At 42.4% G+C, this 17,176-nt stretch overlaps 1 protein-coding gene across 2 annotated transcripts in view; it reads right to left on the reverse strand.

Moving 5' to 3' along the window:
• SHROOM2 (shroom family member 2) overlaps positions 1–9,699 on the reverse strand; it is a 123,348-nt gene extending 113,649 nt beyond the window's left edge. For both annotated transcript variants that reach the window (XM_051794906.1, XM_051794905.1), the window contains exon 1: positions 9,093–9,699. In XM_051794906.1, coding sequence (XP_051650866.1) covers positions 9,093–9,311 — 219 coding nt within the window. In that variant the 5' untranslated portion in view covers positions 9,312–9,699. The remainder of the gene's footprint in view (positions 1–9,092) is intronic.
• Positions 9,700–17,176: the final 7,477 nt, after the last annotated feature.

The raw sequence follows: 17,176 nt of genomic DNA on the forward strand, positions 1-17,176 counted from the left end.
GCTTTGTTTAATAGTTTATGTTGGAAGCCTTCAAAGCACGCTTTATCTCAAGAGAGGGAAAAAATTTCAAAATAATCTGTTTGCATAGCTTCATGAAGGGATTTTAAGAACAATCATATATTTTACTGAAGAGGAAAAGTACTGAAACTGCCACTTTGAGTACAGCATAGGTACCTGTGCATCACTTCTGAACAAATTACTGTATTATCATGCTCCCCACTGGCAGATCCCTCCCTCCTTCAGCTATCCAGACTCAACTGCACATCCATTACCGAGAAAATATAATAGGATTGAGGATGAAAAACTTGTTATTCTAAAATGAAGTGTCTGGCCATTTTAAAAGGCTCTGGATTTTGTTTCAAGTAAGTTTCACTAACACTTGGATCTTTTTCCATCAAAAGAAAAACAACACAAAACAAAGCACAGCTTAGAAGGAAGCTCGTGTGTTTCCATTAAAAAAACCCAAAACTCTGCCTTAGTTTCATTAGTTTATGCAACCATTTCAACAAAACCAAACTGAATTCATCTTTACACATCAGCAAAAGCATTCTTAGACTCTGTCACACTGCTCAGAGATAACTACCTCTGCTATTACCAGAACGTTAAACACCCTGTTGTTGTACTTGACACAAATGCACACAGGTCTAGAGTTCTGCAAGTAAAGAAACGGTCTCAGAAACACGATGGACAGAACAGCAAAGAGCCTGGAGCAAAGAAAGCATCCAATAAGGCCACCTACAATAACAATAAGAACACCCTTGATCATGATCCATCTCCCTTCTAGAAGAACATTCAGCTAGAAAAATGACTGCAAGAATGGATGAAACTGCACTGTTAGTAGCTATCCAAAGGGATACAACACTGCAGTTGAGTTCTCATATGTTGCCTATTTCCAGCTTTCAGTCACTGAGACTATTCTTTGCCCTTTGTACCACCCTTGAAAAACAGGCCACTCTACATCCTTCAAAAACCTCATTACTAAGTACAGTTCTTCAGAAAATCTGTATCTCAGAAACATGACACATATTTCCCAACTCATATATCAGTTGATAGATGTGGCTAAGTAAGAGGAATTTACACATTTCAAAGAACCTAACAATTCAGAAATGGAGTGATTTAAATGGGGAGAGAGCAGGGCTGGTTGCAGAGGGGAAGCCTTCCTTTCCATATGGGGTGAGGCAGGAGAAGTACAGGGACACAGGATGTGAGGCGTTCCTCTCAGTCCTCTCAGTGCCAACACTACTGAACTTTTGACTAAACAGTTCAAAGCTTTCAGCTGATGTTGGTGTTTCATCAGGGTTCAGAAGAACTTTGAAATAACCACCTCTTTTCTTTCATCAAACACTGAACTCCATCTGTTTCTACTTTAAGACTCAACCCAAGAATTGTGTACCTGACAAAAGCTATTCAGTTTCTCTAATCTACAATTTGCTACGTTTCCAGCATTTACCAAGCAGTCGGTTCTCTCTGCCTGGGGGAGTTGAGCACACCTCAATGACTGTCAGGTACATGCAAAGGCCAATAAAGACCCCACAACAACTTGTCATATTGCAGATGCCATTCTGTTATCTTTGAGATAAGAGATCTGTGCTTCACAAGAATGCCCTGAATTAATTAAAACTGTGTATTAATTTATAGGTAGGAGAAGGAAGTTCTCTCCTAACAAATGTTTTTGGTCCTTGGTAGATTACAACTCTACCCCGATTAGCTAGATAAATCAAACTGAAAAGCTATGTTCATAAACAATCACAGAAATAAAGAATTTTTGAACATTTTAGGTATAGCCACACATACAGCAAATACAGAGACAATAATTTTGCTCAATATTTCATCTTACTACAGTAGATGTAGGCATATAGGTATGTGTTGAGGAACCACAGGTATCCTCACTTTCTCACATGCTTCACATGAATGGTACACACCTTCAGAGAGCAACTCCGAGCACTTAAGTCCTGTCTAATTTAAACACTACAAACCACTTTCCAAAAGTATCAACTTCCATTAAACATTCAGCTTAAGCCTCTGTGAACACCACCGAAAGTCTGCTGCTTGGCAAAGCATATATGGAGAACACAAACACATCCCCAAGTCCATCAAGTTGAATTTTCAAAACTGGTTCCAATTCAAAACTTTGTAGCCTTTTCCTATCACCAAATGAATGCTTTCAAACACAACACATTCAGTTCCCAATTCCATAAACCTTACATTCCATCTTGCTTGTATATGACCATATCTGTGAAGTTACAAAAATTACAGCTCCTAATAATTCACCACGGAGAGATGATAATATTCTCGGGGGTTGGGGATGAGGAGAGCACAACAACATACCTCCCACATAACTTTTAAGAAACTTAAAATATTATGCTATGTGGAATTAGAAATTGCCCTAGTTTGTTTCTTATCTTAATGATAAGCAAACACATACCTCCCAATTAAAAAAAAACACCAACAAAACCCTCAAAATTGAAAGTCCAGAATTATGTTAAGTTTACAGAGAGGGATCAATAAGCACATATTAACAAAACCTTCAATTGACCTTATATCATATAGGTTCAAAACAGACAGTAGAAAACAAGTCCATGTAAATTAAATGGATGAAGCCTCAGTATAACTAAATCAATTTTTAGTTAACTCTCTGTGAAACTCTTCAGGCACTGTAACACTTAAACCACCAGCAAGTAAAAAATCTGCTTAATGGCTAGGACCTGTCTCAAACTTCTGTAACAAGCTGACCCACAGAACTAGATCCATATACATACTAGATATTCTATACACAGATTACAAATGCATAGGAAGACTAAACACAAATGGCTTTTCTCGAGAAAAAAGCTCACATATGTGATATAAATTTGGTTTGGTTACTGCTAAACAGTTGTTTCCTCTAATCTATACATGACCACCTTTCACTTCCCATTTACCTTATTCTTTCCACATTACCCTATTTTAAATATTCATTAAGCAGGAGAACACATAATGAATCAAGGTCCGCAAAAAAAGTATGTACAGTCTATTGAGTAATTGAGTAAAGCATATGTAGCATGTGCATAAATACTACACACAACCACACTGTTTTTTCCTCTTAAAAAGGAAAACAAACAAAACCACAAGCATGATGGATACCTAGGTAATAAATGGCATTACTGGCAACAGCAAGCAGTAACAGGAGGTCTCTTGCAGATCTTTTATTTTTAGGCTAATGCCTACGGTAGGACACAAAATTCATACTGGAAAATATGAACTAGCATATAAATTAACTAAGAACTAGAGAAGTTTAAATTGTTCTTTAAATAGACCAAATTGATGAACATTCAAACAGTCAATCCCGCTGTCTAACTCCTATTGCAGTAACTATTCCCACAAAACACATCAATTCCTCTGTCAGACTCCAGACATGAATGCTTTTGTTTGTGTTTTCTCTTAAACTAAAAAATCACGATAAATTTGACAGGTTTTGCCCAAAGAGCTAAAAGGAAGAAATGCAGAGGAGATAAAAACAAACAATTTAAAAGCAATCAGTATTTCCAAAAGTTAGAAGTTCACTTGTTGTAAGGAAGTTTCTTAGTTCTGGTTTTAAACACAAGCATACTGACTCCTTGGAAGATTTTTGTACTGAAATGTAGTGTGAAAAGCACAAAGAAGACTGCAGTTTCAGTACTGCAAGCACACACCCCCCTATTTCTTAAACCACGCTCACACTGTTGACTGCTAAGCACGGAACTCAACTGACTTGAAACTTCTCCAGTCATGAGCCTTTAACCCATCCTTTCATTTCAACTCCTTACACGGTTTTTAGATCACATGTAACAATATCCAAGATAGCTTTTAAATGCAATTTCCAATATTGGTGGCATTTCAACTGCTAAAGATCTCATAAAAAAACCCCCAAAACTCAAACCCAACCTCTTAAGCTTCATACTTCCACAGCCAAACCATTTACACCACATATGAGGGTGGTGGGCTCCATTCTGCCAGTAAATTAACAGTCATAATAAAGAGGTCATTCAACAACCATTAAAACACAAACTGAGAGCATTCCCTTAACCAGTCAGCTTACCAAAGTAAAAAGCAGTAAGATCTTCCTCCATCAAAACAAACAAATTCCTCTCTTCCAATAATAGAGACCTGGGATATAACAATCAGATCACTCAGAACAGTTTCTGTAGCATTGAAAAAAGCCCAATTTTTAACATATTTGTCAAGGGAAAAAAGATAAATAGCTACATGATAATATTTCAAGCCTAAAACGTTCAAACGTTCACTCTAAGGTATACACATTTTCTAATGTTTCTCAGCTATCAAATTTAAGAACACAAAGACATACAACTCAGACCATAAACCCTCTGGTAAGATAAGAAGTTGAATAAAGGTTTCAAAAGAAACACATAACATGAGTTGATACATTCTTTTAAAGTTGTTCATTAAGATACCTGTTCAAATTCTGAGTCATACTGGTCAGTAATTTTGTTTGGGTTTGACGACCAAGAGCAGATGGATAGTAAATAGAATAAATACTCCTTAATGCATTATTTTTCCAGAACTGAAGGAACTGAATGAAATTTGCCAGGTTACAGAGATCTAGATTAGAATTCTTTCTTGACCACAGAACAATGGCTCCTGATAACTTATAAATCAGCTGTTTACACGAATGACTGCACTTATGTTGAAGCAGTCAGTAATTTCATGGGATTACTCCTAAATGCTGGCTGTCTCGACATCAAGCTTTACAGCCAAGTTTAAGAATTGTTAATGTCTACAAGCAAGGCAGCTCATCTAACTTGAGGGAGGCAACTAGTATTTATGTTTGAAAATGTCTTTTTTTGATTCATTTGTATATAGCACCATTAAAGCTTTTTACCCCCTCTAAATATTGTTGCAGTATAGTGATGTAGGTAATTGCTTTTAGTTAGATGTTTAAGGCCAAAGAATAAAGAATTACCTAACGAAAACAACAATCACTTCACTTACTATTGAAATAACAACTTAATAAAAGTCACATGGAGAAGTCTGGCAGCCAATTAATAGAGAAGCATCTCTTGATACAATTTAAGTAATTGTTGGGTTAAACGAATTACAGTTCACACTTAACCACACACGGGAGCACATTAGGAAAGTGCAACGGAATAAAGAAAACAAAAGTTCAGGGTCTGTCTGATACTCCTTTTTAAAAGACAGTACCTCCAGCTGGGGCATGAATTCAGCACTGATTCAGGAGACAAGAGCTCTATCTCCTAAATCATCAACAAAACTTCTTGCAACAGTCCAGGTTTCACTTGGAAATCTTGCAGAAATACCAGCCAAGCCCAGCCTTGATTAGACTGCAATGAGATCATTGCTTGAGGAGGTATAGCTGTAGGGTCTTGTAAAGCAGATACTAAAGAGAAATTTATTTAAATGATACATCAATCTATCTTGAAATGCATAAACTAGAATGTTTTCATATGTATTAAGTAATATGGATAAAGCTGACTGCAGAACAACTTCAGAGTTCCTAAAGATATTGTTAGTACAGGAAGTGAAATGACTTTCTGTCCACCGCCCACAATCAATACTATGATTGACACTATAAGTTGGGCACCTCAGATAAGAGCCCTTTTAAAGTAAAAGTAGTCAAGATAATGCAGCTATGGGAGATTTTCAAAAGATTCACACTCGAGCACTTTGACTTTTCACTATTTCCAGTAAGATCTCCCTCTTCAGAGGTTTTTTCTTTAAAAAGCAGAAAACACAAACTGAGCCTTGTGAGACTTCTAATTAAAGTCCTCAAAGTTCTCACTTCACTTTCTGTTGAAATACACATGTAGCTATAAAAGCAAGTCCTTTCTTTCAAGATGTCAAATTAGGCAAGAACAAGCTGCCTTTGGGCAATTTTTTTTTTGGAATGTTATCAGATACACATGCAGAGATCAGGAAAAACGTAAAGCATTTTTAAAGGGACATTAAAAAATAATAGTACGCAACAAAGTGACAACGCTAAAAGACCTTTTTCTTAAATATTAGCAGCACCATTTGTACGTGGGTGGGGCAAGTTTTAGAAGACCAGCTATGTTTAAAGATCGAGCAAGCTGTATCATGTACCGTTTTTCTCTGTGCCTATTGCAGCAATAACAAAAAGGGAAAAAAAATCAAATAAAAAGGCTTGCGCCCGGCAGATGAACTCTGTATTCTGCCTACCCCGCTCAGGACTCTTTCTAGAAGTCTTGTTTCAGTTACAGAACGAAATGCTACCACGAAACAGGGAAGCCGCCAGGGCTGGGCCCACTGCTGGGCACCAGCAGCATGACTGTGCACTGACCTTTCCCAGGGCAAAGCGCTTCCCTCACAACATCAATCATGGAATGGTTTGGGTTGGAAGGGACTTTCAAAGGTCATCCAGTGCAGCCTCCCTGCAATGAGCAGGGACAAAATTCCAGCAGCTGAGCACACGCTTATCCCCCTGCTAAGGCTGGACACATTTTCTCCTCTTTAGCATGCCTTCCCCTCTCTGGTAATCTGGTGGATCAAATGACAACTCTTGTTTTAATTGACTAGATTTCCAGCTAACAAATTCCCAAATAGTATTTGCAGCTCTTCTTGCCCTGGACTCTCCCTATGATATCCGTAATAAAAAACTTCCTTTCCTGTCAGCAAGTGAAATAGCCACACAACCACAGAAACTAAAACCCGAGATGTGTGTTGCACAGAAAGTGCTGCAAAGTGCTTGCTCGCGAATTTTTCAGTTACAGTATTTTATGATGCCACTTTTCTGGCAGTTGTGTCATATATGCTAAGGAAAGCACGAAATATTTACACCACAGACTTCCCAGCCTTTACAAAAAGGGGCAACTTTCTTCAAAGGTTGATCTTGCTTTTGAGACCTTAAGAAAGGAGACAGGCAGAATTTTAGAAATCCCCCTTAAGCAGCTGCTATCGGAGACACCATTCACACCTTGTCACATTCCTCTCCTCAAAAAGTGGCAGTTGGCACCATCCACCCTCACTTCCCTGGAGATGCTCTGGACTAGAGTGAGACAGAGCTTCAGAACCAGCTAATGCTTAAGCTCGGTTTGAATCCACAAAACCAGGTTTTCCACAGGTATCCCTAAGCATTCAGTGCAGTGGGTTTTCCTGGATCCCCCACTGACCAGCCACCAGCCTACCTGAGAAGGGAGGGGAGACAGAGAGAGAAGTGTAGGTGAAATGGCATCTCCTCATCCATAGCAGCCCAATGATCCCCACTCAGGAAGGGTGTAACTCAAGTCCAAGGCTCTCTTCAGCTGAGAAGAGGAAAACTTTACATCTCCTGCAAGGAGTGCCTGTTTTAACCACCCAGCATTAAATTATTCTTTCCAGTAGCTCTCCACCACTAGAAGCAGAAAAACCACCACTACAGAAAATACACAACCAAACACCATGATGGGTGGGCCAAATCAAGATGGAAAATTTTGCAGCTAAATAATTGTAGTCCCAGGGACATGAGTTCCTGTCCCTGGTTTCAAAAACAGTACTATACACTTGTATCCAATGATGACAAATGAAAATTTAAACCCAAGGACCCAGGTTGTTTCTTATCCCTAAGTCTGTATGGATGGACCCAGATTTCTCTTCCATGCTGTGTGGTTCCATCTCATTATTCCCTTGCAACAGACCCAGTTCACAAGGTTCCCAGCCCTAGACACTTCTCTCCACATACCACAGCCACATCCTCATGCCACAAATACTTGAGCCTGTTACTTAATACCTAGGTAACATTATGAATAAGTATCACTGATCAGTCTGTAGATGTAGCACTTATTAGCCACTAGCAGAAAGGTGGAATTATTTGAATTGGCACTTAATAGCTAGTACATACACAGTAAAGTAGCTCTTTTCTCCTTTCCTCAAATCCTCCCAGGTTTGCTATTGTGTAAACTCAGGGTACTGGTAAGAGGCCAACAGACTGGCAGTCATTTTTCAGCATATACATATTCTGACACTGACTGTTGTCTCTTGAAAAACAGCAGTAGGGAAGAGATCTAGAAACAGATGGTTTCAAAAGTCCTAACTTGTAAAGTCCGTATCGCAGTTGTTTCAAGAGTGAGAGAAGGGAACCAACCAGGCAACTCACAATGAAACCAACCGAAAAATAAGATCAGAAGAATTTCTGCTGTGGATAAAACAGGACTTCTTGACCTCTGACACCCTCTGGCACTTTTAAAATGGAAACAGGCAGAGTCCAGAGGACTTGTAGACAAAAGCATATATATCTTTCCTACAGATCTTGAGCAAAATGTGCTTTGCTAATGAGGATTTTTCTTTCACAAATCTATGTGGATCTATTTTAATATGCTTTCACTGTGCAACATGAAAGCTGTCTTAACAGCAAAACAACACTTACTGAGGATGGGGGTTGTTAAATCAAAACATACCCAGGTGAAAAACATTTCTAGAAAATGTGATGTATTTCTCTAACTCACGTCCAATACACTGAGATTAAAGCTGTGAGTATACAAGAACTTAAAAAAAAAAAAAAGGCAATCAGAAAGTGTATATATACCCAAGAACGTCCCCCTCCCTTGTCTTTGGAGAATGAATTCGGTCACTAGCCACAACACCTTTCTGTTTAAAGAAGGAGGGAGATACAAAAGGCTATCCTAATTACTTAGAATTTGCAAGTGCAACATCAGCAGAGAAAACTCAGCCTCGGAGCCGGGAGTTTCAGCCTCCATACCCTCCTGCGCCAGGAGCCCGAAGGGAAAAGAGGGAGGGAACAGCCCAGCACAGGGTTTCGGATCCCGCAGCCAGTTACCAGCGCCCGCGACGACGGCACCAGCTGTTTAATGGGCAGCAAGAGCGGCCAGAAGCGGCAGGTTGCCGGCGCTCAGCAACCTGTTGCCCCCGGAGCTGCCGGGATGCGCCCCATCCCCACCGGTCCCCGCTCCCCGGATACCCAGGGCGGCCCGGGGGCAGGGCCGGGAGGGGCCCGGCCCAGCGGCACCTGCGCTGGGCGCGCTGCCCCGCGGTACCTGCGCCAGGGGCCGGGCCGGGCCCGCTGCCCCCGCCGGGTTGTCATCGCCGCGGGCACGGCAACATGGAGCCCGCCGGACCCACCTCCCCGCCCCGCCGGCGCCGCTCACCTTGGTGATGATGAGGGGCTCCCCGTGCTCCCGTCCGCCCTTCAGCGTGAAGCCCCACGGAGCCCCACCGGTCAGCTGCACCTCCACCAGCTTGTAGCCCTCGGCTGCCCGCTGCTCCACCATCACCATCACGGGCCCCGGCTCCACCAGCACGGCGCCGAGCCGCGGGTCGCCGCCGGCCAGCCGCTCCCGCCCGGCCCGCAGCCCCACGTCCTCCATGGAGCGCCGTTTGCGGCCGGGGCTGGCTCTTCTCTGCCGGCCGCTCCCCGGTGCGCGCCTGCCGGCGGCCCCCGCCGAGCCACCTACCCGCCTCGCAGCGCCGGCCGGCCCGGCCCCATCGGCGGCGAGCGAGAGCTGCTCCGCCCGCCCCCCTCCTCCTCCTCCTCCTCCTCCTCCCCGCAGCCCGCGGTATTGTCTCACGCCGAGGCCAGAGCCCGGCGGCGGGGGGGCGGCTCCAACTTGTGGCAACTTGGCGGCGGGGCAAACGCCGCCGAGCAGCGCGGTGTGCCGGGCGGGGAGAGGCGCCTTCGCCTCCCTCTCGTCCCGAAAAGAGGGCGAAACCCGCGTTCCGTCTAGTCGCCCCTCCCCGGGAGCGGCAGCCCCACGGCGCGATCCCCAGGCCGAGGAGGAGCAGATGCAGGGCGAGGGGGGAGCAATCTCGGACCGACCGGCAGACAAAGGCGGCGGTGACAAGGTCCGTGAGCCCCGAGCCGCCCCGGAGCCGTGCCCGGGCCACCCCCGCCACACGCAGGGGCGGCCGCGCCTCCCCCACACCCCTCTTCCCAAACAAAAGCGGCGAGCAGGTGGAGGGCGGGGGAAAGGGCAGCCGGCGCCTGTGGCCGCCCCCTCCAGGCCAGGGACGCCCCGCCTTCGCGGTGCCAGGCGGCGGGAGGCCGGGGTAGGGAGCAGAGAGGGGGACGGCTCTTCCCGTCTCGCCGCGGTGCTCGGGGAGGGTTGAGCGGGGGGAAGCCGGGCAGCGCTGGGGGCAGTCAGAGAGCAGCTAAGGGAGGGAGGCGCTTTCTGCCCGCCCCTGCCGGCCACACCCCCCGCCCCGCGCTGCCTCCACCACCTGTGGGGCGGAGGGGCCCCGCGGTCGCGGGTCGGACTCTCCCTTCGAGCCCCTCTAGCGACAGCCCCGCACCACCGCCTGGCCCAGGCCTCCGGGGTCAGGACCGCGGCCGAGACGGGCTTGGTGCCGGGTTGGAGCGGTGGGAAAGACAGGTGAAGCCTACAGCAAAGGCAGCCAACGGGGAAGAGGTTAGGAGTCCGAGACTCAAAAAAGTTTTGATGGTAGAGTGCGAGGCAGATACTGGAAGTGCTAATCTTCACACCAGTCTTATTTTATGGATAGGAAATAAGGTTTAGGGTTGCCTGATACCAACACTGAGTTAGAGGTGGGGCTGGGAGTAAAATGCTTATTTCTTTCAATCCTCTCAGCTCATTTGCGTCACTTAATAGGAGGCTTCAGTGCCTTAAATCAGGACCAGACTTGGCCTGGAGTACTTGTGTGCCAGCACACAATCCTCCGGCATTTCATGACCAAGTATATGAAGTACTGCTTGATCTAAGACATAGGGAAATCTCTATTTTAGTTTCTGAAAGACTAGTGAACCTCAAGGGACTTTCTCCTGTGCCAAGCTGTCTCATAGAGATTCCTGGTATATGCAGTGGGATTTCAAGGTTTTGTACATTGATGTGACACTTCACATATTTTGCTTTTGGAAAGTGACCATTATGCCATTCTAATTATGTAGTGTGATCCCCTAACTCCTGTTTCAACTGGTTTGTTCCTCCTGAAACTCTCCTGTCTTGCACCAAAGCAATTTGTTTCTACAATACTTCCAACATTACCTACAGGGTGTTTCTCTAATACTTAAAGAGAGTATTAGATCTCCTGGTTTCAGGATTGAGAGCATCTGAATCATCAATCACAGCAGCAGATTGGAGGACATTTAGAAACAAGAAAAATACACCACTGGTATGATTAAGGGGTAGAAGGAACAGTGGAGAGGGCACCTACACATCCTTCTATGAATCCTGCTAAACACAAACCTTTTACCAAAACCAGATATTGCATCAAGTTATTTGAGGCCTCTAATGACTTGCAGATCCTCAGTCAGATTTCTTCTTTAATTATTTTCTGTCATGTAGACAAGTAGAAATACAAGTGGTTTACTCAATGGCCTGTCTCCAGTTGTTCTTAGAATCTGAGACAAAGTCTACAGTTATGTTTGTGTAAGACATACCAGTTTGTCTGCACAGCAATGTATACTCAGTAACCTATAGCTGGAAGTTTTAAAGAGCTGCAGTATACAATTTGGTTTTTGTAAGCATGGTAATAGAAGAAAGACCCAGAATAACAATTTGAACTTTAGCGTATTGCCAAGTATGCTGATTGAAATGAAATGGAAATAAAATAGCTTACATCACTAATGAGAAGAGCAAACTCTGCTTCCAAAAACGCTTTCCCTGTTCGTGTCCCCTTTTTCAACTTCAAAACATTAATTCTTCTTCATTTTGAACATTTTGTTGTACATAAGAAATTCAAGATTTACATTACTGTTTGGCTTTTAGATTTGGTCTTATAAGTTCAGTATTGGAGAACAATGAAGAAATCTGAGCACAGATTTTAAAAATGGAAAATCTAGAGCCAGGAATCATCATGCTTTTAAAACTGTCAAACTGATACTGTAATTACACCAGTGGAAGATGAGGACATGTAGCTCTTGGGAAAGCAGTTGCCTAAAGAAAGAATATCTGAAAGCTTTCGCACTCACGGTTAAGAGAGACCTCAGAACAAGTTTCTAGCTAAGTTTCAGGCCTGCTTACACCCTGATAGTCTGACACAATCATCAAGCAGATCCTCAGCTTGTGACTGACAGTTCAGAAATCAGACTTCTTTATCTTGAATGACACCTTTTTTTACCTTTTCTCTTTTGATGTTACCAATGGAAAATGAAGAGACCACTATGTAAAATTCCTCATTCACGTAAGTTTGACACGTCAAAGCAAGACAGGAATTCTCTTTTGTCGTATTGGTCAAATTTCTCTCCATATCTTTTATATCCTGCCTCTCTGTGAGACTTGAAGCTTGTTCAGAACCCAGCTGGAGCCTTGTACTTTTGCTCTTCTTATAATATTGCGATAATTTTATTAATGGAATTTCTGCAGCTTCACCAGCCTTCACAAGGTTTCAAATAAAGAACAAAGGATTTAGTGAATGTGCTCTAAAATATTACTTTTCATTTGTGTGATAAGAGAACCAATGATAACTGTATTTGTTTAACAAAAACCTCAGTGACCAAATCCTCAGCTTGTCAAATGTTTTCTGAGTACACAGAAGTTTGCAATAGAAGGTAGAAATGCAAGATACATCAGGATGCCATGAATATATCAGAGGAAGTAACACACTTTTTCACATTAAGGACAGAAAATGATGCAGCAGTGACCAATGTGGTATAAAAGGGATCCCCTTCTGTAAAAACATGCCAAAGATACTTCACAGTGATACACAAAAGTTACCCAAATGCCTTCTCCTGCCATGGAAAAGGAGATATCAGACTTTATTAAGGGATGGTTCCCACATACCCAGTTTGTGAATCCCTGCCTTGTAAAAACTGAGTTCTTTTCAGAGTTCTTCATCTGTCTTCCTACCTTGGTACTTGAAGCTTGATTAACAACTTCAAGTGAAATTTTGTTCCACAGAACTTACCCGGCCTCCATTCTTTCTGTTGCTCATATTGCATACCTTCTCTCTACTTAGTCATTGGTATTACCAAAACTGTGAATAAATTACTTTATGGCAGGATTTTATTTAAACAGTGTCAGGCACAGTGTAATGTTGAGGTACAGCCTGCTTCACCCTTGTGGCTGTACACCACATATCTTTTCCTTGAGGCACTTTGCACTGAATTGCACAGGATACCTGCCGGATGGCTCTGGAATAGGCTTTTTTACTTGAAACCATTCACTGTGTTGGACCTCTCAGTGTCAGCAGGGCTTTTTTTTTTCCCAGCAGCTGAGAAATTTGAGAGAAGGAGAGGCTTTTGACTCATAGTTACGGAGTAAAGAACTGAGGTGAGGTAAGCCTTTACAACCTCCCACTCTTTGTTACTACTCCTTTCCTGGAGCTAACTGCCAAACATCAACAGGTTGGTGAAGAGACAAAGTGCCTCTGCCTCATCCATATGAAATTAAAAATTGATGCCCTGGAGCATGCATAGTTCATGGACAATTTAAGTTAAGATGCTGAAACTGAACAGCTGATCCACTGCCCATGTTCTGCTCTATCAGCTCCAGCACAGGAATAGAGCAGACTTGTACACATCCTTAGTGGTATCTGCCAAAATAACCTATCTATTTTATAACTGTACCAAGGCATCATCCTCTATGTAACCAGCTGACATAGTTGCTGAAGGCATATTGTTTTAGTTGCCAGTGCTCTCTACAGTGTGTGATCTCTACAATGAAGAAGAAAAAATTAAAAAGAAATATTTTCTGAAGGCTACAGTTTTGTGACAATACTGTGAATCCAGTGAGATTACTGCCAGAACTCAGGAGAGAAATTAGTCACAAAGTAGGAGTTATGGACTTGCATATCTTATTCCCAGATAGCTCACTGGCACAGCAATCTAATATTACTGTGAAAAGCTATAGGGCATGCATGCACATGTAGGTGGAGCAAAAGTTAATCCTATAAAGTGTTTATGGTACAATTAGCAAAGCATACAGTGAAATATAGAATCATAGAATGGTTTGGGTTGGAAGGGACCTTAAAAGATCATTTAGTCCAATGTCCCATTGGCAGGGACATTTTTCACTAGGTCAACTTGCTTAAAGCCCCATCTAACCTGGCCTTGAAGACTTCCAATGATGGGGCATCCACAGCTTTTCTGTACAACCTGTTCCAGTGTCTCACCACCCTCAGAGTAAAGAATTTCTTTGTAATATTTAATACTTCTTCCTTGCCTGTCCCTTCTGATCTGCTTATAGCCATTGATGGCAGCCCTCCAGTCATGCAATTCATATCACCATGTTTCATTGATAGTGATTAGACTGTAGCTTTCTAGCTGCACAGTGGCTTCCAGCTCCTTCCTGTTTCAAACCCTAATGTCTTTGAAAATTATCATCACAAAGACCAAAACAACTGAAATAGTGATAAGAAGTTCCTGTAACAGAAGTGGATGGATTTTTTGATCAAGTAGTTCAAGGTTTGGCAAGCTGCTGACAGTCCATTGTGTAGTCTGAAAGTCCTGAGAACCTGGAGAAACAGGTTGGGTAGCAGCCCAACGACAGACATCCTGGTATATCTGGAAACCAAAAGGCTTTCCTTTGGAAACCTGCCATGCTGCTTCTGATGAATTCAGCCTAATCACACTCTTCTGCAAAACACTTTGATTTCAACAAATTACCTACTTTACCAGAATGAAAAATAACATGTTGAAAAGCTCCAGCAGGATGTCTCCTCTATGATTTAGGCACTTTAAAAACCTTTCCCAAGTGTATCTTGTTTCTCCTGTATTGCAAATAAGGCTTCATCAGCACATAATTAGTGCTGGAAAAAGCCTTAGAAGTTCTCAACCTTTCAGATATATATAACTCAAATATATATTGAGTTCTTCAGTTCTTTATGACCAAAAAAAAAAAAAAAAAATCCTCTGTGGTTTTTACCTAGGGTTTTTTATAAAGCTGAAATTTGTGAAAGAATAGCACTTCATATGATGCCCTGATATTTCTATCTCCCATGATGATTTCAATTCAAACTTTGTTCAATTCTTACTTATTTCCACAGCACATATGCTTTGTACTTCAGAGCAATTTTATGAGGGTGAGAGCATGCACTGTGGAACAAACTACAGCTATGACTGACAAAGAGAAAAAATACAATGGTTTACCAACAATAATATTCTTGGCTCAGATCTTGAGACCTATTAGACCTGTAGACAAGAAAAAAGCGATGAGTCCAACACAGACTTCTGTAATCTGTTGTCCACTTCAGGATTTATTATTTTCACAATGTTGCATGAAAACAAGATTGAAAGTCAAAAAAAAGGTTGATAGCAACTCCTTATGTGGTTGCAGAGTCAGAAGATAACATACAGGCTAACAAGAGAAGGTGAATAGGTAACTAGTTTTCCCCAGGGTTGTGGTTTTCAACTTGTAGTCAAGTCCAGGCACCTGTTAAGTCCTGTTTTGGGTCATTGTCCCTCTGGTATCTGTACACTTGTTCCTTTTCCAGTTCCTATGCTAGGGCCTTTTATCAAATTGTATCACAACATCTCAGATGACTACTTTACAAAGGAACCCAAAAGCTGGGGTTGTGAGAGCACACAGGTTGAAGCACCAGTACATGACTGTCCACACTGTTTCAGCAGCAGCAGGCTAACTAGGCAATGTTTGAACACAGTTTGGGGGATAATGTGGTCCAGTGACTGCTACTACAAGATAGTATGGATGAAGCCACTCTTTTTAGTTGTGGAAGAGAGTCCAGCAGTATATGGATATACATATACATGTACATATATATGTATATATATTCACTATATAGCTGTATTTGATCATATCTATGTGCACTGCAGCTTCATTAACCTAGGATTTTTTTTCTTCATGAAGTTCCATCATTTCAGCGAAGCATCATTTGTAATATTTATTCTTGCTGCTGTGTTTCTGATTATGGGACATTAGGGAGTGTTTTTCATTGTCTATCTTCTTTGATAACACGTTACATGATAACATTCTCTGTACAAACTGTGCTCTGCCACTTACCCTGGTGCTGTAAAACAGTGGCTGGACCATTTTAATTACATGAGGGACATAGCCTCAAAGGCTAACAAAAGTCTCTAATGCATTTAAACTCTGATATCATAGCCTGTTACATCTAAATTCTGTACTTGATGAAGATGGTCACTGGAGCAGGCATGGTCAGGGAAAATGCTGAAGGGAAGGTTTCAAATGCTCTTTTGCAGAGAACGCTGTGAAGGCTTTTAAAAGGGTAGATAAATAGCAAAAGGCCAGAGTATGCATGAGAGCAGACAAAAGCCTTGTAATCTGTTATTTTTCACTTGGACTTTGTCTTCATTTGCTGCTAGCCCCAAGCAGACCTTCCTTTTTCTGCCTATCAGCCATGTATAAATAAATGTCCCAGTGCTTTCTATAAACAGACAGCATTTCTTCATTACAAATGACCTTTCTACTCTCTGCTTGGTTACACAGAAAATGAACCATGTCCAGGTGAAGGTCATATGATGTAGCACCTGTGAGAGCCCATCTAAGCATGCATAAGGCATGAAGTAAATGTTCTTTATTTTTTACAGTGCCATAGCATTTTGCCCTAAAGCATCAGATATGCTCAACAGGCTATGGTCCAGCAGTGCCAGACTTATTGTATTGCATGAATGTGGTGATATTAGGGCAGATGTAAGGCTGTTTTGAGCATGCCCAGAAGTCCAGGGGACAGAAGTTCTTTCTGTGTGTGTCACATCCCCACAGAGTGGTACGCCTCTTTATACTAAATGTGTAGGTGTGGTCTCCTCTCAGTTCTGCTACCAGAACAGTTAGCGGTTGATAGGATATTTGAGGGAATCCTACCAAGCCATACAAACGAGAAGTGCAACATTCAGGTTAGCTTTTCCTGTCTTGTGTTTGGCTTAGAAAGAATAAGGCTGTGGAAGGTACTGCTTCCTTAGCCTGAATTTTGAGTAAAGCAGACTCATGCAAGTGAAGCATTGTTAGTATTGAAGCTCACACAGAGGATTACTTTCAGAAGATTGCATTTTCTGAAGCAGTTTTAGGACCAAATGATTTCTTGGAGTTGTGCTCCCAGGAAGTTGACTAACAGGAGTAGCTGATGTAGCCAAGCTGTGATATAAATATATAGTGTAGCCATGTTGCTCACCTGAAGGGTGTATCTGGTAAACTACATTGGATGCTCATTACTTTGTCCACCCTGGAACGCGAAGTCCATGCCTGACAATGAAATCATGATCTTTAATCGTGATTTCAAAGAAAAGTCAAAAGAGTGGATCCCAACTCCTTCCGCACTGTAATGTTTCTGCTTTTATTACTGCATTTCCTCTTGATTCCCT

This window comes from Manacus candei, unplaced genomic scaffold (assembly GCF_025592945.1).
Source record: "Manacus candei isolate 608988 ecotype Guabito, Panama unplaced genomic scaffold, ASM2559294v1 h1tg000041l, whole genome shotgun sequence".
Classification (NCBI taxonomy): Eukaryota; Metazoa; Chordata; class Aves; order Passeriformes; family Pipridae; genus Manacus; species Manacus candei.